This window comes from Ascaphus truei, chromosome 1, assembly GCF_040206685.1.
Source record: "Ascaphus truei isolate aAscTru1 chromosome 1, aAscTru1.hap1, whole genome shotgun sequence".
Taxonomy (NCBI): domain Eukaryota; kingdom Metazoa; phylum Chordata; class Amphibia; order Anura; family Ascaphidae; genus Ascaphus; species Ascaphus truei.
The window spans coordinates 37,746,981-37,774,727 of record NC_134483.1 but is presented as its reverse complement, the minus strand read 5'-3'; the positions used below and the strand labels follow the sequence as shown (position 1 = coordinate 37,774,727).

General features: G+C 40.8%; 1 protein-coding gene across 1 annotated transcript in view; it reads right to left on the bottom strand.

Moving 5' to 3' along the window:
• Nucleotides 1–27,747, bottom strand: part of DCC (DCC netrin 1 receptor) — an 837,937-nt gene that overhangs the window by 115,723 nt on the left and 694,467 nt on the right. Inside the window, exon 13 of the mRNA XM_075586416.1 lies at nucleotides 19,234–19,375. Coding sequence (XP_075442531.1) covers nucleotides 19,234–19,375 — 142 coding nt within the window. The remainder of the gene's footprint in view (nucleotides 1–19,233; nucleotides 19,376–27,747) is intronic.

The following is a 27,747-nucleotide window of genomic DNA, read 5'->3' as shown; positions in this document are numbered from 1 at the left end:
AAATTAGGTAAATACAACCTTAGATGAACAACAACACATGACATATTACACCGTGTCATGATTTATTTAACAAAAATAAAGCCAAAATGGAGAAGCCATGTGTGACAAACCAAGTACATCTTATGATTCAATAGCTTGAACTTTAGCAGCAAGAACTTGAAGTAATCATTTTCTGTATGACTTTATCAGTCTCTCACATCATTGTGGAGGAATTTTGGCCCACTCTTCTTTACAACGTTGCTTCAGTTCATTGAGGTTTGCGGGCATTTGTTTATGCACAGCTCTCTTAAGGTCCCGCCACAGCATGTCAATAGGGGTGAGGTCTGTACTTTGACTGGGCCATTGCAACACCTTGATTCTTTTCTTTTTCAGCCATTCAGCTGTAGATTTGCTGGTGTGCTTGGGATCATTGTCCTGTTGCATGACCCAATTTCGGCCAAGCTTTAGCTGTTGGAAAGATGGCCTCACATTTGACTCTAGAATACTTTGGTATACAGAGGAGTTCATGGTCGACTCAATGACTGCAAGGTTCCCAGGTCATGTGGCTTCAAAACAAGCCCAAATCATCACCCCTCCACCACCGTGCTTGACAGTTGGTATGAGGTGTTTGTGCTGATATGCTGTTTTTGGTTTTAGCCAAACGTGGCGCTGTGCATTATGGCCAAACATCTCCAATTTGGTCTCGTCTGTCCAAAGGGCATTGTTCCAGAAGTCTTGTGGTTTGTTCATATGCAACTTTGCAAACCTAAGCAGTGCTGCCATGTTCTTTTTAGAGAGAAGAGGCTTTCTCCTGGCAAACCTTCCAAACAAACCATACTTGTTCAGTCTTTTTCTAGTTATACTGTCATGAACTTTAACATTTAACAAGCTAACTGAGGCCTGTAGAGTCTGAGATGTAACTCTTCGTTTTTTGCAATTTCTCTGAGCATTGCACGGTCTGACCTTGGGGTGAATTTGCTGGGACGTTCACTCCTGGGAAGATTGGCAACTGTCTTGAATGTTTTCCACTTTTGAATAATCGTTCTCACTGTAGAATGATGGACTTTAAATTGTTTGGAAATGGCCTTATAACCCTTCCCAGATTGATGGGCAGCAACAATTGCTTCTCTAAGATCATTGCTGATGTCTTTCCTCCTTGTCATTGTGTTAACACACACCTGAATGCTCCAGACCAGCAAACTGCTAAAGCTTTGGCTTTAATAGAGGTGGTCACCCTTGCTGATGATCAATTAATCAAGGGCATTTGATTTGCAGCACCTGTCTGCTACTTAGCATCTTAATTCCTATGGAAGCAGTAAGGGTGTACTTAGTTTTTGACACACAGCTTCTCCATTTTGGCTTTATTTTTGCTAAATAAATAATGACACGGTGTAATATGGCATGTGTTGTTGTTCATCTGAGGTTGTATTTACCTAATTGTAAGACCTGCTAAGGAACAGATGATTGTTATTACAGTATGTACTGATATGTAAAACCATGAAATTCAAAGTGGGTGTACTTTCTTTTTCACATGACTGTATATGCTAGCATGTATTTCAACATTTGTTAATTATAGCATCTTCAATGCATTTTCAACTGCAAATTAAAATAATTATTTCTACAGAGTCATATGGTCAGCTCTTCTGACTGCACTTTATCAATTAGCAGTGTTTCAATTAATTTGACTGTCCCTTTCACTTAAAGTTCTTGAGTACAGTATACTGTATGTCTCTCCTGATTTATACCTCTGCCCTAACATTGAATTCCAATAATAGAACAGTAATATGTAGATGAATTCTAACAAATATGTAAGGATAATATATTTATGACAGAAAACACAATATATTTTATAGAATTAATTTAATCAATGTGCTTCTTGGCTGATAAATGACTCCAATAATTGAGAAAAGAGAAATACCTGCTCTACCCTTACTGTATATTGTGGTGAAGGTCAAAGGGGTCTTACAAAGGGGAGATACAATTAATTATCTCACAATATAAAGTTCAAAAGATCCCTTATAATGCACTCAAGACCTGCCTCTGGTTAAACATAAGATTTAATATGTAACCAACTAAAATGGTGCAGGTAGCAATCTAATACAAATAAATACTATTATTCTCGTGGAGATGACCTTCGCTGAATAGGTACTGAGGGGCCACTGCCATCAACAGGATGTGAGTGTGTATAAGAGAGAGTTAACTTACCACATAATGTAGTATATCTTAGGCTTTGTCCCCGCTGGCGCTGAGCCTTGCTCATGCTTGGGGAGCTCTTCAAGCATGAACGCCGGTGTCCTTAAAATTTTCGCAAGCGCTCGCGGGGTAGAGGGTTTGGGGGGGGGGAAACTGCAGGGGAAGCTGAGCGCAATAGAAAGTTTAAAAAATTTGTTTACCTAAGCGCTGAGCGCCAGTGATCTTCTGTGCCCGCGCATACGCGCGTGAGCGGGGACATATATATATATATATATATATATATATATATATATATATATATATATACTGAGTTAAGTTATGGTGAGTAAAAAAAGTGACAAAAACTCTCCACAGCAAAGCATATAGCAAATGCAAATATACTGCAAGGGATTCTGGGAAATGACATGCAAATGAGCACACAGTGCTTCTTTTTGCTTCAAAAACCATTTATACATGGTTCCCTATAGGCTTAAGCTTGCTGCATGGTCACAGCTTTGAGTACAGCCAGGGTTAAGATGCATAGCTGAAGCAAAAAGTGGCACTGTGTGCTCATTTGCATGTCATTTCCCAGAATCCCTTGCTGCAGTGGAAGTGCTGTGTGCTGGGTGATAATGGTGAAAGGCGGGGTTGCAGACCTGCCTAAGACATGCAAATGAGCATACAGTATATTTGCATTTGCTATATGCTTTGCTGTGGAGGGGTTTTGTCACTTTTTTTACTCACCATAACTTAAAGCAGTATGGTAAACCCCATCCTTTCGCTTCATTGCATAGCCAGTTAACCAACCCCACACTGATGAGACCCATTAAGGTCGAAACAGCTGTCTGTGGGTGGGTTTTCTGGCTATGCATCTTAACCCTGCCTGTGCTTAAAGCTGTGAACATGCAGCAAGCTTAAGCCTATAGGGAACCATGTATAAAATGGTTTTTGAAGCAAAAAGTGGCAGTGTGTGCTCATTTGCATGTCATTTCCCAGAATCCCTTGCTGCAGTGGAAGTGCTGTGTGATAATGGTGAAAGACGGGGTTGCAGACCTGCCTAAGACATGCAAATGAGCATACAGTATATTTGCATGAGAGAGAGAGAGAGAGAGAGACACAAAAAGAAGACTGCGCCGCAGGTGTATGTGTTTTAACACTTAAATGCCAGTGGATCTAATAGCTACTCTGATGTTTGCAGTGATAAAATATACAGAACGGTATATTAATAAATCAATCTAAGCACACAATTTGTCTAATTAAAAATATTATAACTAAATAGTGTGAGCTATTGACTGAATACAAAAAACAGATATATAATTATATATGTTGTACCAATTAACACTACCAAAAAATGATAAAAATCAATAAAAAACCATGTTCAAAACCAATTCAAAAATAGTCCTGTAGATTAAGAAAATGATTGATGGTCCATGGAACCGGATCAGGCTGCTCTCTGCAAGGAACCAACGAACTCCCAGTATTCTGTGAACAACAAAAAAAGAAAGCGCCCGATCCTAGTGTAATATGAAAAATACACTTTTAATAAAATAGGCAGGTCCAACAAATTTAAACTCACAAACGACTGTAAAATAATAGCATGTAATGAGTATACTCATTCGCCAACTGCATGATGAATCTGCTCCGCTTGCACACCACACCTCTCCTCCGTGAAGTCCCAGCTCCTCTGAGCCACCATCCAGCAGGGGTCCAGAGACTGCACAACCTCTCCCGATGTGACCCGGAAGTCAACCACTCTCACAGCAGCAACCGGATGGGAGAAAATGGTGCTGCGATCCCACAGAGGCAAAAGTGAGCTTAGGTATTATACTATGTGTAAAAGGGTTCGTGGAGTCCCAGCAGATGTGCGATAGAGCATGAACAAAGTCAAAATAGCTCACACTATCTTCCCAACGCGTTTCATCACACTCACGGTGATTTCATCAGGGGATATATGACGGAAGTACGTCATAGCTATTTATACAGTATGTGTGTGTATCAACCAACCCCCTTCCTGGCTGATTGATGATGGTAAAACACCTGAATGTAATAGACTGATAAAACATAATAAAACATAATACATTGGCCAAAAAAGTGAATCACATGAATAGCAGTAGTTATACACATCAATTATAAAATTGAGACAGATGTATATCAATAAATAAAATATTTCCATAATATATATATCTGTACATAAAAATGGGTTAATTGATATCTCTTCAATGACACCAAATGAATGCACTCATTCCTGTCTGTAATGAGTTAGCATATGCATGCTCTCAATTTGTGCATGGGTTGGAGATAAAACACTAATTACCCATATTGACAATTGTTTTAAAAAAGATATATTTTAGTGATGATCTTGATGTTTACTACACCAAATACAGACATGAATGTCAGCTATCCATTATTATATATAATTACCATGGAGATCTCTAGATGCAATGTTGATTCTTAATAGTTCATATATGTATATAATCCTAAATATCTTACAGACAGGAATGAGTGCATTCATTTGGTGTCATTGAAGAGATATCAATTAACCCATTTTTATGTACAGATATATATATATTATGTAAATATTTTTATTTATTGATATACATCTGTCTCAATTTTATAATTGATGTGTATAACTACTGCTATTCATGTGATTCACTTTTTTGGCCAATGTATTATGTTTTATTATGTTTTATCAGTCTTTTACATTCAGGTGTTTTACCATCATCAATCAGCCAGGAAGGGGGTTGGTTGATACACACACATATAAATAGCTATGACGTACTTCCGTCATATATCCCCTGATGAAATCACCGTGAGTGTGATGAAACGCGTTGGGAAGATAGTGTGAGCTATTTTGACTTTGTTCATGCTCTATCGCACATCTGCTGGGACTCCACGAACACTTTTACACATAGTATAATACCTAAGCCCACTTTTGCCTCTGTGGGATTGCAGCTCCATTTCCTCCCATCCGGTTGCTGCTGTGAGAGTGGTTGACATCCGGGTCACATCGGGAGAGGTTGTGCAGTCTCTGGACCCCTGCTGGACGGTGGCTCAGAGGAGCTGGGACTTCACGGAGGAGAGGAGTGGTGTGCAAGCGGAGCAGATTCATCATGCAGTTGGCGAATGAGTATACTCATTACATGCTTTTATTTTACAGTCGTTTGTGAGTTTAAATTTGTTGGACCTACCTACTTTATTAAAAGTGTAAAAGTGTATTTTTCATATTACACTAGGATCGGGCGCTTTGTTCACACACACACACATATATATATATATATATATATATATATATATATATATATATATATATATATATATATATATATATATATATATATATATATATATATATGCAACAGAGAGAAAAGCAACCTTATAAGAAGCACACGGACATAAATTAAAGTGTAACAAAAATAGAGTTTATTAAGGTGAGTTAAAACAAGAGGTAGGCCCCCCCTCAGCAAGACTCCCACTTGGAAAACACTTGGAGTGGGAGTCTTGCTGAGGGGGGCCCCTACCTCTTTCCATCTGACATGGAGTTCTGACCTACCTTTTTGCCTGTGACACCCCTACACTGAGTGGTGACGTATATCTCACTTTGCTAACAACAATATCATTGTATCCAGTCTATGCAACCATTGCACATGCTTATATGCTGATCATTTTTAAGTGGATACAACTTTCCAGTGAGGGTTTATTACTATACAGGTGTGCTCATACAGAGCCCCCTGTGTCCTGTGCATGTCATGTTTTGGATCTATGTTTAGACCCTTGCCTCCAGGTCCACATTGTCTGGCAGAGTTGAGCCCCCCTCTTCTTTTAAACTTTATCCCCTGTTTTAACTCACCTTAATAAACTCTATTTTTGTTACACTTTAATTTATATCCGTGTGCTTCTTACAAGGTTGCTTTTCTCTCTGTTGTTTCTATATTATTTCAACCTTTAGCACCACTGTTGAGTTCAACTAATAAATGACTTATTGACAGTTGATTTGGACACTATTGATTTTAGTGTTGAGCGATATTTCTGTGTGTTTCATCATATATATATATATATATATGTGTGTGTGTGTGTGTGTGTGTGTGTGTGTGTGTGTGTGTGTGTATATATATGTATATATATATATATATACATGTAGAGGTATCAGTACCGTGTTAGCCGAGCTTCAATAATCAAAAAATAAATAGATGATACCGTTCTGTGGCTAACAAAATGCTTTTATTTGTGCGAGCTTTTGAGATACACTGATCTCTTCTTCTGGCGATGTTACAATGAATGAAGCAAGGATAACTTGAAAACAGTGTCTCTTGGAATGTTATCTGTGCTGGTCCTTCCCCCGATGTGGATATATATATATATATATAAAATGTGACAGAAACCAGGGGATGGTAATAAATTCCATATATAGAGCTCCCAGGATACTGAACAGTTTCTGTCCTGTTTAGGCTGAACAAGTGCAGCCTCATATACATGCACTCCATCCCACAGTTTGGCAAGTGCTGGAACTGAGGGATGAGCGATCCAGACCAGAGTTTGTCTGCTGCCTGATTTGTCACCTGTCATGCTAATTAGAAATCAGGTACTTAAGACCTATTTCCTGATTCCTCTTCCCTCTCCCCAAGAGCCTGGAGGCAGGAAGGCTGCTGAAAGCATCCCTCTCCCCAAACAGGTTAAAACCTTCTGTTCTTTTGTCAAAGACTGTGAAGTTACTTATTTTGTTGGTGGAAGTGGAAAAGCCACTTCAACCCTGAGTTAGGGAATATTTAAGTTAAGTTATCGCTCAGGTGAGCAGCTTTTTGTTTTGCTTGTGATTTTATTGTATGCACTGTGGCAGTCTCAGTGCCTGGGACTGAATAAACCAGGAATACCCTGTTTAAAGGAACAGCACGTGACGCCTCGTCATTTACACTGGCGACACACTTTATTCGAGCTCGGCTAGTCCTACGAATTCGGGTATACCCGGGTGTATTGAGGTTTGTGACTGTTTTCTGCCCGAGTGCATTGAGGTATTTTCCAGGCAGGGATTGAAGCATTTTATTCCCGCTGGCTGCAATACTGCACAGTATATATATATATATACTGCATTACAATTCATGAATTTATGCCATCTGGTAGACACGCGAAGCATTGCAGCCTATTAAATCCTAATCATTATCATTTAACAGATCAGCCGCCCGTCAGCCAGGCATGAACCCAGGCTGGGAAGGCAAACGCAACGGGGCTTGTCAGAGGTGAGGAGCGGCGCATTCCAGGTATCTGCCAGGTACATACTGGGTATTTGCTCGAATAAAGTGTGTCGGTGCAGTAACTTACTCTAAAAGACCGTGTTCTAACAGTCCCGGACGGACGGCGGAGCCCCGGAGTGAGCCGTTTGTCACATATGGTGGAGAATGCGGGCAGAACATTAAAAGGTCTGCGGGTTCAAGAACTTTAAAAAAAAAAAAAAAAGAGGAGTTTTTTTTTCTCTTTTCTCCTCTCCAAACAAGATGGAAGACGTGGTGAGTGCGCTGGTACACAATGTCGCTTTCCCGTAAGACGCGAATGAAACCCAGCAACAGCTGTTAATAGCCCAGCAAAAGACTAATGCAAACCAGCAAGAGACTAATGCAAATCAGCAACAGACGAATGCAGCCCTGCAAGAGGCGAATGCAAACCAGCAACAGACGAATGCAGCCCTGCAAGAGGCAAATGCAAACCAGCAACAGACGAATGCAACCCATCACCAGCTGTTAATAGCCCAGCAGGAGGCGACTGCAGCTCTGCAAATCGCGAATGCAAACCAGCAAGAGACAAACCGCTTGCTGAGAGAGGAGCAACAAAGGTTCGCCCAGGGCTTACAGCAGAAACTCGAGATCCTGAGGGGGACTATCAGTAACCTTCCACTGGCAGAGGCAGCCCCAGTCCCGAAAATGACCAGGGCAAGCCACTACTTTCAGAAGATGGGGCCCTCGGATGATGTGGAAACCTATCTTCTCACGTTTGAACGCACGGCACAGAGAGAGGGATGGCCAGAAGCTGAGTGGGCCAGTCTAATCGCACCCTTCCTAAGCGGCGAATCCCAGAAGGCTTACTTTGATCTAGAGCCAGCCGAAGCTAACGTCTATGCAAAATTGAAGTTCGAGATCCTCGCCCGCCTCGGCGTAACCACGGCTGTTTGTGCCCAAAGATTCCACGCATGGTCCTTCACATCGGATAAAGCCACCCGAAGCCAGATGTATGACCTCATCCACCTCGCTCGGAAGTGGCTACAACCCGAGATCAACTCAGCAAGCCACATCGTGGAACGCTTGGTCATGGACCAGTTCTTGAGGAAACTTCCCTCTGCCCTACGCCGTTGGGTCAGTCAGAGTGACCCCCATAATGCAGACGAGCTGGTGGCCCTCGTAGAAAGGTACAATGCAGCAGAAGAGCACCCGCAACCCATAGTCGTGGAGCAACCCCATTACCCAAGGTGCCAGGACTCTTCCAGAGATGGTAAAAGGGTACCAGGGTTAAGGGGGGCTGAAGAGCGACGACCGCCTTCACACGGCACCAGTAACAGTGGCTCGCACACTAAGGGCAACAGCCAACATGGGGAGCCGAAAAAAGGCTCTAAGTAGGACACAGACTATGTACCTAAATGTGTAAATTGTTATGAGAGGGGCCACACCGCGAAAGTCTGCCCACTAAATGCTGAACCCATGCAATGCAACAGCGTTGAACCTTATTCGCTGTGGTCCCAATGTATGGGCCCTAGCCCAAAGGACCCCTTGAATAACCATCTGTGGGCATATGTAAAGGTTAATGGTAAGAGGGTTCGGGCACTCCTTGACTCTGGGAGCATGGTCACACTAGTGTCCGAATACCTGTTGCCCATTAAGAAGAAACAGGTAAACAGTTCACAAAGAGTGGCAATTTGTTGTATACATGGGGATAATCATGAATATTCCACTGTTGATGTTTTTTTGAAACAGAGTTTGGTTCTTTAGATTTCAAAGTTGGTATTGTACCCAAACTGGCACATGATGTGTTAATACACTGGTGGCACACTTTATTCGAGCTCGGCTAGTCCCACGTATTCGGGTATACTCGGGTGTATTGAGGTTTGTGACTGTTTTCTGCCCGAGTGCATTGCGTTATTTTCCAGGCAGGGATTGAAGCATTTTATTCCCGCTGGCTGCAATACTGCACAGTATATATATATATACTGCATTACAATTCATGAATTTATGCCATCTGGTAGACACGCGAAGCATTGCAGCCTATTAAATCCTAATCATTATCATTTAACATATCAGCCGCCCGTCAGCCAGGCATGAACCATGGCTGGGAAGGCAAACGCAACGGGGCTTGTCAGAGGTGAGGAGCGGCGCATTCCAGGTATCTGCCAGGTACATACTGGGTATTTGCTCGAATAAAGTGTGTCGCAGCAGTAGGGACCGACTTTCCCCATTTTCTAAAAATGTGGTCCTCCTCTCAGAATAGCGCCCAGAGTTCAATAGCGGACCATAACGAAGTAACAGAAGAAACAAATCCTTTTCCTTTTTCAGAAATAGAGGTTGACGAGGGCCCAAATAAGAAGGGGGAAAAGGAGGAGGGCTGTAAAATTCCCTTCCCCATGACTACCTTGGTAGGGAATACCCCAAATCAAGATGTTGAACAGGCCCAGTGGGAAGACCCCACATTAGCGGTAGCAAGGGGGAATATACGGGACCAGAATAGTAATCCTGGGCAACCAGATAGGTCACTTGCCTACCCCTACTTCGAGGTAGAGAATGACCTAGTATATCGGGTTGATAAAAGGAAACCAGTTACAACTAAACAATTGTTGGTACCACGGACATTCCGTAATGTAGTATTACACCTCGCACATAGTCACCCATTGGGGGGACACCTAGGGGTGGAAAAGACAAAAGAAAAGGTTCTCAGAAGCTTCTATTGGCCTGGGGTTCTGGCAGAAATTACGAATTATTGCTCCTCATGCCCAGAATGTCAGATCACCGCCCCGTTCAAAGCGTACCGTAGCCCATTGGTACCCCTTCCCATAATAGATGTACTATTTGACCGGATTGCTATGGATCTAGTAGGACCCCTAATAAAGTCTGCTAGGGGACATAAGCATATATTGGTAATATTAGATTATGCCACCCGATATCCAGAGGCAGTTCCCCTACGTAGCACCTCTGCTAAAAACATAGCAAAAGAGTTAGTAGTTCTGTTTTCCCGGGTCGGAATTCCTAAAGAGATCTTATCTGACCAGGGAACACCATTTATGTCCCAAGTAACAAAAGAGTTATGTAAACTCCTAAAAATCAAGCATCTCAGAACCTCAGTCTATCATCCACAAACAGATGGTTTAGTGGAGCGGTTCAATAAAACCTTAAAGAGCATGTTACGCCGGGCGGTCGATAAGGATGGGAAAAACTGGGATTGTTTGTTACCATACCTGTTATTTGCCATTAGGGAAGTTCCCCAATCATCCACAGGCTTCTCCCCGTTTGAACTATTGTATGGCCGACACCCAAGGGGCTTACTGGATATAGCCAAAGAGACTTGGGAACACGAGGTTACCCCTTACAGAAGTGTAATAGAGCATGTTGCCCAGATGCAGGACCGCATTGCTGCAGTCCTACCTATAGTGAGGGAACACATGGAAAAAGCTCAAGAAGCACAGAGGAATACGTATAATAAGGGTGCTAGGGTCAGAATTTTTTTTCCAGGTGATAGGGTACTAGTTCTGGTTCCCACCGTAGATAGTAAATTCCTTGCTAAGTGGCATGGGCCATATGAGGTCTTGGAAAGAGTGGGAGAAGTAAATTATAGGGTAAGACAGCCAGGTAGGAGGAAACCTGAGCAAATTTACCATATAGACCTACTTAAGCCCTGGAAACATAGAGAGGTCTTGTTAACCCTAGTACCCCCAGGTCCGTCAGAGAATCAAGAAACTGACCCAGAGGTTAGCATAGCTGAAACCCTGTCCGTTCATCAGAAACGAGAGGTCCAGAATTTAGTGAGAAGAAACAAAGAAGTCTTCTCTACACAGCCAGGTAGAACTAGCGTAATCGAACATGACCTAGTCTCTGAACCGGGGGTCCGAGTGAACCTTAAACCGTACCGAATCCCAGAGGCAAAAAGAGAGGCTATAAGTTTAGAGGTTAAAAAAATGCTACAACTAGGCGTAATTGAGGAATCCCAAAGTGGGTGGAACAGCCCTATAGTTTTAGTCCCAAAGCTAGACGGTACAACAAGGTTTTGTAATGACTAACGGAAACTAAACGCGGTGTCAAAATTTGATACTTATCCTATGCCCAGGGTGGATGAACTTGTAGAGAGACTGGGCAAAGCCCGATATCTCACAACCCTAGACCTAACAAAAGGGTACTGGCAGGTTCCCCTCACAGAAAGGGCAAAAGAAAAGACAGCCTTCTCAACCCCAGACGGCCTCTTTCAGTATAAGGTGCTGCCTTTTGGCTTACATGGAGCCCCCGCCACATTCCAAAGAATGATGGATAAAAATTTAAAACCACATGCTCGGTACGCTGCCGCCCACCTGGATGACGTGGTAATCCATAGTGAAGATTGGCAATCCCACCTTCCAAAGGTCCAAGCTGTGCTTGACGCAGTTCGGTCTGCTGGACTAACAGCTAACCCAGCTAAATGCACTATTGGTCTGGAGGAGGCCAAGTATCTGGGGTATTCTATTGGCAGAGGTTTACTCAAACCCAGAGGCGATACAAAATTGGCCAAGGCCAGTTACAAAAAAACAAGTAAGGACCTTTTTGGGATTAATTGGCTACTATAGAAGGTTTATTCCCAATTTTGCAACTAAGGCAACCCCACTAACCGACCTCACAAAAGCAAGAGGACCGCTAATGGTAAAGTGGTCCCCCGAAACCGAACAGGCCTTTAGGAGCCTAAAAGAAGCTCTCTGTGCCCAACCAGTGTTGATCACACCTGACTTCTCCAAAGAGTTCGTAGTCCAAACCGACGCATCTGAGGTAGGGCTGGGGGCGGTACTCTCCCAGGAGTCTCAAGGTGAGGAGCACCCCATCCTTTATTTAAGTAGGAAACTAAATCCCCAGGAGAAAAATTACTCCATAGTCGAGAAAGAGTGTCTCGCAATAAAGTGGGCTGTAGAGACACTCAAATACTATCTGTTGGGGAGAAAATTCCGGTTGGTCACAGATCATGCACCCCTTACCTGGATGTGTCAAAACAGGGAGAAGAATGCTAGAGTGACCAGGTGGTTCCTAAGTCTACAACCCTATAAATTTTCTGTGGAACACAGGTCAGGGCACAAACATGGCAACGCCGACGGGTTGTCAAGGATGCACTCCCTAATATCCATGGTCGCTCATCCCTCAGGGTCTGAGCTGGGGGGGAGGATATGTGACAGAAACCAGGGGATGGTAATAAATTCCATATATAGAGCTCCCAGGATACTGAACAGTTTCTGTCCTGTTTAGGCTGAACAAGTGCAGCCTCATATACATGCACTCCATCCCACAGTTTGGCAAGTGCTGGAACTGAGGGATGAGCGATCCAGACCAGAGTTTGTCTGCTGCCTGGAAATCAGGTACTTAAGACCTATTTCCTGGTTCCTCTTCCCTCTCCCCAAGAGCCTGGAGGCAGGAAGGCTGCTGAAAGCAGAGAGAGGAAAGGCCTCTCCCCAAACAGGTTAAAACCTTCTGTTCTTTTGTCAAAGACTGTGAAGTTACTTATTTTGTTGGTGGAAGTGGAAAAGCCACTTCAACCCTGAGTTAGGGAATATTTAAGTTAAGTTATCACTCAGGTGAGCAGCTTTTTGTTTTGCTTGTGATTCTATTGTATGCACTGTGGCAATCTCAGTGCCTGGGACTGAATAAACCAGGAATACCCTGTTTAAAGGAACAGCACGTGACGCCTCGTCATTTAACTTACCCTAAAAGACCGTGTTCTAACAGTCCCGGACGGACGGCGGAGCCCCGGAGTGAGCCGTTTGTCACAATATGTATATATATATGTATGCAAGTCACCTCGCCAAGCGCCGCCCGCTCAGCGCTAGCGGAGACGCAGCCTTACATATAGATATATCTATGCTACTATTCTGTATACATTTGTGATCATGCTTAGAAGAGGGAGTTGAGATAGAAAATATTATAAAGTTAATGCTTGGTAAAAAGCTAACACGCTAACTATGATTTAAATATTCTAATTCTGTTGGCCTCTTTCGCAGTTTATGTTGATGAACTTAAGTGGATAAGGCTGGTAAGTAAGAGATGGGAGGATGGTGAATCAAGGTATCGAATAATGAGGGAGGCAAAATACCATAACAGACCAATTATTTGGGAACAGGAAACATACATCTTTCAGCGAAAGTACCAGGACTAACCTCTAATAACCACTGAAAATATTAATATTGATTAGGGGTTTTGGCCTATTGTATATGCATATCTAATATGATGTGAATCACATAATAATGAATAGCGTATAGGCTTGATTGTTTTCATACATGTATTTGTTATAGGCTTTGCATTCTGCTGTTATCTCTGTACTTCTGGTAGAATTGAAATAAAGTACTAAACCTAGAAAGACCTACTTGCGGATTTTTTATTGTCCAGCTTTTAATTACAATACATTGAACTGGGTTCTAGAAACCCCTAGTGGACTGAGTGTTTCAGCATTCAGATTAGAAATTGATTGTTTATTGATAATAGAAAAGCGCATAGCTCCAACATGGAGTAATGTTATTGTGAGCACCATAAATTGCATATATATATATATATATATATATATATATATATATATATATATATATATATATATATGTATGTATATACATATACACATCTATCTATCTATCTATCTATCTATCTATCTATCTATCTATCTATCTATCTATCTATCTATCTATCTATCTGTATGTATGTATGTATGTATGTATGTATGTATGTATATATATATATCTATGTATGTATGAATGTATATACATACATACATAGGTATATATATATACATATATAATATGTGTATATATAGACATATGTGTATATATATAGATATATGTGTATATATAGATATATATACAGAGATATGTGTATATATGTATATATATATATATATATATATATATATATATATATATATATATATATATATATATATATATATATATATATATATATATATATATATATGCAATAGTGTATGTTTCATGCTCATTATGTATATATTATATAAGCTTTTTATCCTTAAAATCTGTCCACAAGGTGTATTTGTTTTTATATGGCTAGGGCGGGTGTAAAGATAATGGAGGAATGTGATTTGAGTAATAGGTTTCCTATATAAACTAGTATCGCAATTATCCCTCTTCTTTATAAATCTTATTAGCTATTCTAAATATTGAAACAATCTTAATTAAATTCAATAGAGAATGTTAAACCTCTCAAATTATCATTAGGACATTGATTAAACTCTTTTAAGTCCTCTAACTCCCCTTCCACAATAAAAGTACATCATCAATATACTGTACTTTCGATAGTAGAGTATTCTATAAGGAAATTGATTATTCAGAGACAAACTATATATTTTGTCAATAAAACAATATACAAATGAGCTAAATTAGTGGACATAATGGATTGTATAGCTAAACCTTTTACTTGAATGTATAAATCATATATAAATGTTAAGGATAAAAAGGTTATCAGATATATGTATCAAATGAGTATGAAACAAGCTAATGCATTAATAAATACATTTATACAAAGATGCTATTATAAAAAACAACTTTAAAAAAATTATTATATATGGTTCAGAGGAAAAAAATAAACTTCTGGCTTTGACAAAAGGGTTTCCCACCTACTTTTTAGATACTAAATGTATTAATTCTATTATTCTAAAAAAAAAAAAAAAACAATGCTACAACACAAATCTATACTAAAGGAAATAGTCTCGTACCACATTGTTTCACTCAATCAAGGGTTATGACCAACAAATGAATACACAGGAGCAGATGTACTAGGCTCCATGAGGCTATTTAACCTAAATTAACATCAGGTTATTCATAATGTCTATCCAATAAAGAGAATAACCTACTGCTAACAATGTTCTACTCTTTGAAATAATTTATGGTTAAATTTTTCCAGTTGTTAGTAGTAATGATAAGGAGCATCCCCCGTGCATCACATATTCACTAAAGGCCGTTCCAGCTAACAAAGGAATTCAACCTGACATTATTTAGGTCACACCTAAAGGTGGGGAGAGAGTGCAACTCTTTTTGGTTAAATTCCAAAGTGCTATACAGGTATATACAAATCCCTAACACACACCTTTATATAACACATGGAGCACAAAAAAGACCACACCTGAGATACAGTACATGCTAATTTAAGAAATTGAAATATACTCAGCATATTGAAATTAGCATACATCCCAGGTATCTCAGGTGTGTTCCTTTTTGTGCACAGATTTCTCTCCACATGTTGTATTAAGGTGTGTTTGGCGAGGTATATAAAGCACTTGCAAGGAAGCAGCTCTCTGTCTCTCAAAACTTAGATTTCAGGCTCAGGAGGGAGCCAAACTTTAGGTAAAACATGAATTAACGTCACATTACATGAAGCTAATGCAGGGTAGTGCTAAGTTAACATTAACAAAATGCTCATGAGATACACTACGGATACACTACTTATGTTGTTTTTGCATAATAAGCAAAATCACTAAGATAATAATTTTAATTTAAAGCAGCAAAACATGAAACATCCTATATGTTTTTTTAAATAAATCAGTTCTGTAGTACCAGATAATACAGTCTGCATAATTTTTTAACTCCTACTGCCATTTTAAATGCTTTTTTTAATGTACTGATTATTCTCTGGTTAAGTCAAATCCAACTCCTCTTTTGAAACAGTCTCTAACACACACACACCTTTATGAGCTCTGCACTTTGGCACAAAGTATCACAAAAAGATCTGTTGCTGTGTTCCAAACAGCAGACTGTCTATTACTCTGAAAGCTGTAACTATAATGCGTTACACTTATCAATATAATGTTACATATGAGCTGCAGCATTTCACTGGCTTCACCACAAAGTTTGAAGGTGGCCATTTTGTTAGGCACACAATGAGGATTTTTCACAATCATAACAGGAGCCCCTAACAATTGCCAGCTTTGGTAAGAATGTACAATTATACATTTTCACATGCTTTATATATTAAAAGAAGAGGAAGAAAAAAGGGGGAATGTAGCATTGCTGCTTTAAGCGTTGGAAAAATAATGTCCGTTACTATTTTTCAGTAACCCTTATTTTTTTTCATACTGTATGAATGGGAGCCGAGGAGTGCTACATCTTAGCACATTTTGCAGATCTGGGCCTCTGTGGGGAAATTATAGACAATCGCACTGTTCAAAATACAGATACTAAAACTTGTATTCATTTCATAGGTAAAAACCAGTAATTATCAATTGTATCATTTATTTATCTACATACCTTTATGTAATGTATATATATTGTAACTTGCCCATGTGGGAGAATTATGTTGAATGTACTACTAGAAGTTTAAGAGAAATAATAAGTCAATACAGATTTATTATTAAAACATATATATGTATTATATAATGTGAAAAATGTGCTCTTGATTTTAAAAGAGCAATTAGCATACTTCACATTTATTGCTTTGATAAAATTGACATTGGTATGAAAAGTGGAGGTAAGGTTAAAATATGATTGCAATGAGAAATGTATTGCATACAAGAACCACAAAAACATTGTATTTATTTAATTTTATGTTTGTGATTGCCCATTGACTGATAATTTATTAATCTGTGCCCCAGTACAAGATAAATACAGTGACAGTCAATGAATCTTTGGGCAAATGCTTGTTTTGAATTGATTGTAATTTTTTCTATTTGTTTTTATTGTTTAGATTCAATTGTTTAGAATTTGGATGGCTTGTTTTTAGTACATTTTAGGATTGGTTAGCGTTTTAAATTAATTATTTGTTTTGTTGGCTACTGGTTTAAATTCATTAATTGTTTTGTTGGCTAGCGCTTTTATTTATTAAATTGATTGGTTGGCTAATGCTTTTATTTATTTAATTGGTTGGCTAGTGCTTTTATTTATTTATTTTATTGGTTGGCTAGTGCTTTTATTTCTTGAATTGAGGTGTTTAGGTGCTTGTGTATATCTTTTATCATTGTGTATTTTTGCCTTCATGCTTTTTTTATTAGGGTGACATTGACTGCTATAGTGGCTTATCATGCCCATATTATATGGGTATGATGTACCACTATGCCTATCAATGGGTATAGGGTGTGTATAGTGGGCCCAGGGTGGGTGGTTAGGCCTCCTTGGTGGGTAGTGGGGGAGGGTGGGTTAACCCCTTAATTACTATAGCGGTTATTAACCGCAAAGGTGATAAAGGGGTTAGGGGCCATTAGACTGTATTTTTTCTTGTATTCTTTCTAGCAATGGAGGACATGGACCTGGGGTATGCTGATGAGGACACCCTTCATGATGGCAGGGGTAAGTAGAAAGTTGTATTTACTTTATTTATGCTGGCTGACTAATGTTTGATTTTATAATGCACAAACGATCTATTATCCATATCTGGATAAAAGTTATTTTGCCCATTACAGTACTATATGTCTGGGTGGGAGGGGGTGTATTTATTTCAATGTATTGCAAAATCCAGCGGGGACCCATGGGGATCACCTGATGACCCCCAGACACCCACAGGGACAACCTGAGGGCTCCTGCACACTCGCAGGGACCACCCGAGGGCTCCCAGACACTCGTGGGGACCACCCCAGGGCCTACAGACACCCAAGGTGACCACCTGAGGACCCCCGGACACCTGCGGAGACCATCCAATGCCCCTAAGACACCCGCAGGCCCCCAGGCACCCACAGCGACAACCTGAGGGCTCCCAGACACTCGCAGGGACCACCCGAGGGCCCGCAGACACCCGAGATGACCACCTGAGGACCCCCAAAATCACACAGGTACCACAGGTACCACCCAAGGGCACACAGACACCCGCGGGGACACCATGAGGACCACCATGGCCTCTGGTATTAATCATGTGGGGATTGAGGAGGTGGGTATTAGTGTTTATTGTGGGTTTTTGCGTATCTAGAGGTTGCAGAGTCTGTTTTGTTGGTTTGTGTGTCTCTGCATTATGTGTTTTGTGGGTGCAGAGGGGGGCTGTGTGTTTTGTGGGTGGAGGAGAGGTGAAGAGTGTTTTGTGTGTGTGTGTCTGCAGTGTGTGGGTTTACAGGGGGGCTGCAGTGGGTGTAGAGGGGGGCTGCTGGTGTGTATTTGTTGGATGTAGAGGGGGCAGCAGTCTGTTTTGTTGGTGTGTGTTTTGTGGGTGTAGAGGGGGCTTCAATGTGTGTGTGTCAGTGGGTGTAGATGGTGGAGGAGGGATGCAGAGTGTGTTTTGGTGTGTGTGTCTGCAGCACGTTTCTGTCTTTGTGTGTTTGTGGGTGTAGAGGGGGGCTGCTGTGTGTGTTTTGTGAGTGTAGAGGGTGGAGGAGGGCTGAAGTGTGTTTTGTGGGTGTAGAGGAGGGGGACTGCACAATGTGTAGGGGGGACTGCAGAGTGTGTTTGTGTGTATAGAGGGGGCTGCAGAGTGTGTGTTTGTGTGTGTGTGTGTGTGTGTGTGTGTGTGTGTGTGTGTGTGTGTGTGTGTGTGTGTGTGTGTGTGTGTGCGTGTATAGAGGGGGCTGTGTGTACTGTATGTACAATTTCCTTTTAATAAACTTGCAGTAAAAGCATAAGAATGCAGACAATCATGCTGATAAAAATCAATATGACTACAAAAATGTATATTTTTTATGAACAATTTAAAAAAAATTAAAAATAAGCCTACATTTAGCCTATAATAGTAATAATCCCCTCAGAACAGGGCATTACTGGCCAATAATGCCCTGTTCTGAGGGGATTATTACTTAAGTATAATGTTTAGAATAAATAGTTTACAGGGTTTGAGAGAGGAAATTAAAGATGCAACAAACAGACATTGTAGAGCCCACTAAATGTCACCTTGTAATACATTTATTTGCCAATGCTTTACATTCATCAAAAGTCACACAGTACTTGCAGGACTCAGTCCTGTGAACACTGACCTGTGAACAAGTACCAGAGGTTGTTTGGCTCCAGTGTTTCTAGTTCACCCCTCCGGGTAGTCTTTCTGTGACGAATTTTGTAGCCTGTTATAAATCCATTTTGTGTTCCTGATGGAGGAGGCAGCCAACTAACTTTGATGCTCTGAAAAGAAAAAATCCAGTATTAATAGATGCGTGACAGGAGGGCAGTAACTGCTACCCTGGGAAGCAAATTAAAATGACCAGTGATGGAATACATTAGGGACAGAGCATTTGCTGACAACCTTTTCTGTGGTTGGTGGGGTGCATGCTATGACAGATCATGCCTGTAACAAAAATCATTAATTCCAGAAAGGGTTAGTGGATTTTATAACAATAAGTATGCAACAGTAAATAATGTAACAAAAATACTGTTCCAATTATTTGCCAATTTCCAAGTAAATAATAAAAATATACAATAAGTTGCAATTTGCAATAATATAGAAATATACTGTGATTTCCGTACTAGCTTGCAATTTGGCGACTTTTTGGAAAAATAAAAGGCCTGTGTGACCTAAATACTATATTCACCTATATCCACATGTCCAATTTGCAGGGCTACACATAAGAAACAAGGTGGCGAGAAAACAAATATAATCCACTTTTACATAAACAGGTCACCAGGAACTGCTGTGATAAAATAATAAGGTTGATGTAGAGTTGACTGAATTAATCACTTGGTAAAAACACATTCTTCAACTGAATACTATTTATACTGGCAGAACAATTAACAAGACTCATGCATCGCTGTAGCACAACCATTGTGAAACTGCATCCTTTTTACTGCACAGTAAATGCCATACTGTATATAGCTAATAACATTTGTTTTATATGCTTTATTTATTTAATCCACATATTATTGTTTCAAAAGAAACATAATAGAATATTTTTTTGTAATATTTGATTTTAAATCATTTCTATATGGGGTTATAAAACAACATGATATCAGTGGAATTCGATGAATAGTTAAGGGAGAATCTAATTACCACCTTACTGTAATTGTTTTCAACAGTCTCCACGCCTCACTGCTTCTAAATTGTGAACTAAGTTCTGATTATATCTTTCAGGATTTTAAGTATGCAAACTGCAATTCAACAAATTCTGTTACATCAGCACGCAACTATGTGAAACAATACAAACTTCCATACTGAATTCTTAACAATTACTGCTCACACTGCTTAGAATGGTGCTGCCTATTCATCTGTATACAGGGCAACAGACACTGCAACAGTGTAGCTTCCTATAGTGTAGCTTTGAAGGTTAGTTTCTCTACATTGTTTGGAACCTTTAAAGTGGTGAGATTTATATAATGTAGTATACACCCTTTGGATGTCCCATGAACATTATGAGGGACCAGCATACCATGTGCCCAATGATGTACAGGCTATGAAGTGCTGCAAGTGCCCGTTGTCTAGGGTAGATATCGCAGAGTAGTGAATACGACCATGACAGAAGTGGGTGCAGCCCCCTCCACTTCTGTTTGTGTTATCAGGGGCCTCCCTACGACCATGTCATCACTAGCATAAGAACGCGGATATAGTAGGCATGCATGCTCATGCGCCTGTCGGCCACGTGATCTGTGGCCTATGATCCATAGTGACGGAGGCGTTGCCGTGACTTCACATGAGTGGTTCATCCTCATTAGCTGAACCCGGGTACGTGACCTGGCTGTCACGCGACAAACACAAAAAAAAATTCTGCTCGAGAGTCGCTCATCATCGCACGTGCGGTCACGCTTCATCGCACGCTCTATGGCTTTCCTCATAGAGGTATGGCCTTTGGTTCGCGTCGCGCGGAGTATGGATGCAGCCCAAGAGAGCATGCAGTTGCGATCCGTAAGAGGAGTCTTCTGCTATTCCAAGTGTTAAATAGAGCACCCTGTTACTAATGACTTAGCCAAATCTGTCCGAGTATCAAAGAGAAATGTCATGCTCATCTTCAACTACTTCTGGGCATGATAACAAAGTTGTGTATTATCAGACCTAAGTACATGACCTTAAGTCATGTTCTTAACTGGTCCAACCATCTCTAAATTGTTCAAACCGTTTGAAAAGCTGCATGTGTAGCAGATGCACATGTAATTTAAACTAAATATATAAATCCATACACTAGATTAAATAGTTATAAAACCCTTGTGATAAGGTTAATCTAAAATGCCTTTAGTTGTCAAATCCAAATCCCAAGTCCACCTTAAATATAGAATACAGCACAGATCTCCAACTTACTTATGACCCGCAGGCGGCAGGGCACGATGTGGCCATTGGACTCTCTGCTCCGGCTAATTTCGGACTAGCTGTTTAAGCTGTTAAATGCCATTTTTCCACACTGCAACTAACGTGTAAGTTAAGGTATCATAAATTAAATACATATGGTACAGATGTTATAATGCATGTGTACTCTGGTCCCCTCCGGTCCTCCCTTCTCCCCCCATTACCTCCGCGGCTGTGGGTGGTGTTGCGGGAAGGCGACGGGCTTGCCGGCGACTCCCTCCGCAGGGCGCCGCCATGTCCAGGTTCTCGCGCATGCGCAGAGCTGTCGCGGCGGCCATATTAGTATTGGCGCAAGAGGTCGCGCTTCAGCAGGAGGTCGCGCATGTGCAGTGGAGTGGCAGAGAAGCGGCAGCGGCCATTAAAGCATCACGCATGCGCACGAGGCCCCAATAGGAAAGACCTCCATAGTGGACTACAAGACCCAGCAGCCCCTGGGGCTGCTTTACCACCTGACAGGTGATAGGGAGCCAATAGGGCTGCAGGATTCCCTGAGAGGAGAGATACATTTGGCACGCTTAGGGAGGAAGGGGAGTAGGAGCTGGGACACAGATAGGGGAGGTTGTGTGTGTGCAGGGATCAGGGACCCACTACACTAGGCCCGGTAATCCCCTAGGCCCCAGATAGGCCCTAAAACATAGATTGAGATTTTGGCTGCTGTAGGGACAGGCCCTAGGATAGGGAACCTGCCCCATTAGTGCTGCCAATAGAGTGAGGGACACAGTGGATGAGGAATACCCTCAGAGAGACAGAGAAACTATCATCAGGGCACCCCAACGGACAATCGCGCCAGCGGAGTCCAGGACGTCGTGGAGGAGATTGTGGATCTGCGGCTCCTGTGCAAAGATATCAGCGGGCCCAGGTGCTGGCGCACTGGGCAGGTATCTTAACGAAGTGCACCCAGAAAGTACACACAAATTGTGGACAGCGCTGTCTCATGTACCAGGGAAGTTGGGTGTGAGACTTTGGGGTGCTGTCGACACGGTGTGGGGTACAGGGTGTGGGGTTATAGCCCTGCGAGGTGACCGGGTAGTTGTACTATTAGGGGTACAGAGTGAAACTGTTGCTAATGTTATTATCTGTTGCCTATACAGTGACTGTTATATTGTGGATCTGTTACAGTAAAGCCTTTCTATTTTAATACTGTGTGAGTAATGTGATTGTGTCCTGTGAGCGGCTGCTTCCACTCTGCTGGGATCCCTCACAGGTGGAGGCGCTGCACCAAATAGCAGTAAGTGGTAAGAGTAATTCACCCCAGGCTCCCAGCGGTGGAGGCTTAGGCTCCTGCGAGCCAACAGGTAAAGGGCAGCACCAGTAGCTATTTACAGCCACCCCCCTGATATCACTTAGGGGTGGGGGAAACAGGGCTACACATGCAAACTGTTGAAATATAATAATCTTCAAGGCTTTAGATGTATCTAAAATGACATTATAATAAGCGTGTGGCTCTTCTACTCCTAAATGTTTTCTCATCTGGCCCCTTTGTAGACCTAGTTGTAGAGTCACTGAATACAGGCATATACAAATATCAGCCAAACACAAAACTGTAATTGGGGAACAGATAACTGCTATCCCCCCCCACAGCCGCAGAGGTAAGGGGGGGGGGGAGGGAGCTATCTGCTATCACCATACCAGTGAATAGAGATGTGTAATCGTTTTGCTGAAGTTCAAGAATCAGGCAAACTTTGGTAGGGTTTTTTTTGCCCTCCCTTCCCCCCCAAATAGCAATAACTGTAATCTTCAAAACAAAATATTGGCCAATCATTAAGTGTATGTCCAAGAGCACGTGGCTGATTACATAATGCCAGTTTCTGCACCTTTCACTGAATGTAGCAGAAGGGTGGCAACACTCTGGCAAATTTGGCAAAAGTCTAAGCAATGGAAAATTTCACCAAAACGCTAATAAAAAAAACCCAACATGAAGAACTTGGCAAAGGAAATTTAAAGACATTGGCCCATCTCTACCCATGAATGCGATCTCAAGATTCAATGGCCACATTTTTTTGGTGTACCACATAACCATAATTTTCCAAATATTATGCTTTCATTTATGTCAATAACAAGGAATCAAGATATAGTTAAACTGAAATGTGTTTTTACAGTTAGCTGGAGTTGGTTCCTTCATTAAAATTTACTAAGGATGAAAATGATGGTAATTTTTATGCCCATTATCTACAGCTACAGTACTCGGAGAATACTTGAACCTCAAGCCGCCATTGTTTTGATTACACTGTGCTATACTGTTCAAACTACCTCGTATTGCAGTCTTTGTTCTCACACTTCAAATGTGCTGCACTGTAGCCTTTTGAAAATGACACATTTGTATTACTTATCTGTTTTCTGTTAGCTCTTGCGAAGTTAAATTACTTTAGATGTCCTACTGTAGGTAAAAATGTCAGATGCAGAAACTTTGCAATATTACCTATTACTGGAGACTATGGAGATGGATTAGGAAAAAAAAATGCTAAAACAGTAGAATGATTGCTGAGAAGGTATTCATTTGACTTTATCAAGTAAATGTTGTTGCTCAGTGACATGAAAATGAATGCTACATTTCAGCAACAGTATGTTCCAGAGGCACATTGTAACGGCAAGGTAATTGTTTTCACAACGAAGGTAAATCTCCCGAGATGCACTGAAGGGAGTTTAATGCACCGACTCTTCACTTTGTATGAGATACCTAAGAAAATGACTGAAACGACTCTTTAGAAATCACCATTGTACTCTAAAAATGTCCCTCGGAAGCCAATTATGTAAACATCACATCCACTTAACCTTAGTAACAATACTTTTCTTCATATTCAGATTTCAAATGTATTTTTTTCCTGTGATAAAAGACAAACTACAAATTTATCTCTTGTGACCATGGTGATTACATTATTTTGAGGTGGCTAATTATTATTATTATTTTTTTCTTTCTTACAAAACTTTAATCTTTTTCACATGACAATATGCTTTTAGTTTCAGTCGACAGTTCCAAAGAGGTAAACTGCAATTTCCATAACATTTCCTTAAAAAAAAGAAGACGGCTTTCCTGAAGATTTCCATTTATCATATCGAATATTTCACCATTTGAGTTATTCTTATGTTTAAATAACTTCTGAGGTTTTATCACCTGTACAGTCTTCTTTTAGCTTGTGATAAATGTGACCTTCTAAATATCTACACAGTCCTAACCTTTACTAACTCTAACTCTGCAGGTAGCAGAGATACACCTACTCAGTGCCTAAATGGCCTACAAGACATCGTAAATCAATAACTCAATAGCTACAGGACCCAGATGCTGACAACGTAAGGAAGAGTAAGTATATAATAAGAATGGCAACCAATGTTTCATCTAATACTATTTACAGCAGCAGTCCGCGTTGCTCAATTTCTTTATAGGAAATATTTTTTCATACATTTTTGTAACTTTCTTTCAAATGGGGGTCCCTCTGAACTAATATGCGTTGCCTTAACCTCTGTGACCCCTCCTTGGTTAATGAGATATAACTGTTTTTGTCCATCCGGAACAGCTTTTTTAAGATCAGCCTAGTGTGTACTGTATCGGACAGTCAGATGCCTTAGTTTTGGTGATACCATTTTTAATTCTCTGTTTTTTTAAGTTGCCAGGCCAGTAGAGATTAGGCTTTACTTCCATGTTCATAACATCTTCGTTGTCTTAGAAGTAAGAAGTGCTCCATTTTATTGAGATCTATTTCAAGTAGTTGGGTGTTTTGACTCTTACGTTTTTTAAGTGTAGACTCTCCTCCACCTTTTGATTTTTATGGTTCAAAATCTTTTCTCTCGTTGTTTTTTTTTTTTTTTTAATACAGTATGTGATATGAAAAAGAGGGTTTTTTGAAACAAATGTAATTCAACTATGGTCAGCTCCTATAAAGGAAACGTTATAACCAGATGTGTCTTCAATGTGTGTGATTGCATTAAAATCTCCTCCCAAGATAAGGGACCACTGGGTGTTCTGTTTGATTAGCGAGGTCAGTTTATGCAAATAAAAGGAGCTATCATCATTAGGTGCATAGCTATTTATAATGCTAGTTATATATTAAAAACATACACATCATTCAATGTTGATGCCCAATAAAAATTGAAATATGATCTTAATACGTAGGCCCCATGGACTTTGAAACCATTTGCAGAAAAATACCCATTAACATGCAAATAAACCAATAAAACAATGACACATCCATTCCTGTGCAAAGCAAACAACACAGAATTAGATAAGAACCACTCTGCCCATTTTCCTGTCTGCTGACAAAAATCAGACCTTGGCTTTCAGTGTGTGCATGCACCATAACAAAGGTTCTGGCCACATACAGTAGTGCTCTATTATCTAAAGCCTCCTGGCTGCAAAAATTGTGACAAAACCAGAGCAAAAAAAGAACTCAATGTTTACCAAGAAAATTGATCTAAACAATGGAATTATTGCCTTTGATAAATCTGATGCAAGTTTTTGATCCACTGATTTTATACAAGTTTTGCAGCAGGGAGACTAGAAAAAAAATCCTATTGGCTCAAAGTACTAAACCGTTGTAAGCCTTGGAACAACTCAATGAAACAACAATGCTAGGATGTGTCTATACCAGCGGTGCGCAAAGTGCGGGCGCGAGACTCGCTACGGGGGTGTGGGGTTTACAGAGGCCCCCGCGCGCTTCCCGAATACATTTAAATTAATGTCGTGGGGACCAGCAGGGCCTCTGTAAACTTCTACTTACCTTGTTTCAGACGCTCCTGGTCACGCGTTGCCATGGCAATGCGGCATCAAATGACGCTGAGGGGTCATGTGACGTCGCGTTGCCGTGGCAATGTGACGTCATGACGCAAGGATGTCTAAAGCAAGGTAAGCAGGGGGGGGCATTAGGAGAGGGGGACAGACGGCAGGGGGGCGCAGGGAAAAAAGAGTGCGCTCCCCTAGTCTATACCACTGCCTGGGACCTATGAGCATTACCTGATTCAATAATACATGGGGGTATGCAGATAGCTGTCTTCGGGATTAAGGATTGGGAGATTTTGAGCAAGGAATTTAGCAATAGTATGATAATAAGCACTGTATAAAATCAAACTGAAACCAATATTCTAAATATTTCATTCCAAAGATTTCCATCTAAAACAATACTAATGTACTATGCTTTGTTAAGTAGTCTTCCCATTGCAAAATCCTCTTACTGTTCACTAATATAGCTATATGCTGCTTCACAGTGGGACATTAATTCAGAATATGAATTTTTATTTGGAAGAGAGCACAACGACAGAAATGTATGCACCTCACTCTTAATAAAATATGCATGTTTTCTAAATGAAAAGGGTTTATTTATTCTCTTACAGTAACACAAGCATAATGACTATAAAATCCCTACAGGCATATTTATGCAAATATTTTACATAGCAAATGATAAACTAATTTTACATTTTTAATGAAACCAACCGACAGTGTTAGATCTTCTAATGTTTGGTTACATCATAATGAAGCCCTGCTTCCTATCATTCGGCATGTTGCAAGATCACTACAAATCGCACATACCAATTGCCTTGCTAGGTGCAACGTGACAGTCTTCAAAAGATGTCTGGGCTTGAAATTGACATCCAACGTTTCATTTGGAAATTCATTTTAGGAGATTAAGGAATACATCTTTGTATCATTCATTCAAGTTACTGGTGGTTTTCGAAACGGCCGCTTTTGCGTATATAGAATAAGGCCCAAAAAGGGTTGAAACATTTCATAGGAAGGTAAACCAGATACAGATGTAGCATTAGGCCCGATAGGTCCGGGCGCAGGGCGGCAAAATATTGGGGCGGCAAAGATGTCCGCCCCCATATACAGATACCGCACTCTCAGGCCTATTGGGCCTAATGGGAAGGCACTAACATGTGGTGGCCACCTCCTTGCTGCCACCCTCCTTCTCTATCTGAATCGTCACCAACGTGACGTGATACAGCATCTTGCTGCCATGGCAACGTAGCATTGCACCGTCATGACGGCAGAAGGCAGTAGGAGAGATCTGACTAGATCTACCATTCGAGTCAGCAGCCACAGTAAATAAACTAGCCTACAATATAGCGGAACTCGAAACTACCATAACTGGTACACCAGAGGGACAGGGGGACATTGAAAATAGGGCAGGAAGGAACAATCTATGAAACAGAATCAGAAGATTACCTCCTCACGTGGTTCAGCTCCTTGTTACTGGATCTCCCAACAGAGCAGATCTTAATTGACCGATGCCACAGG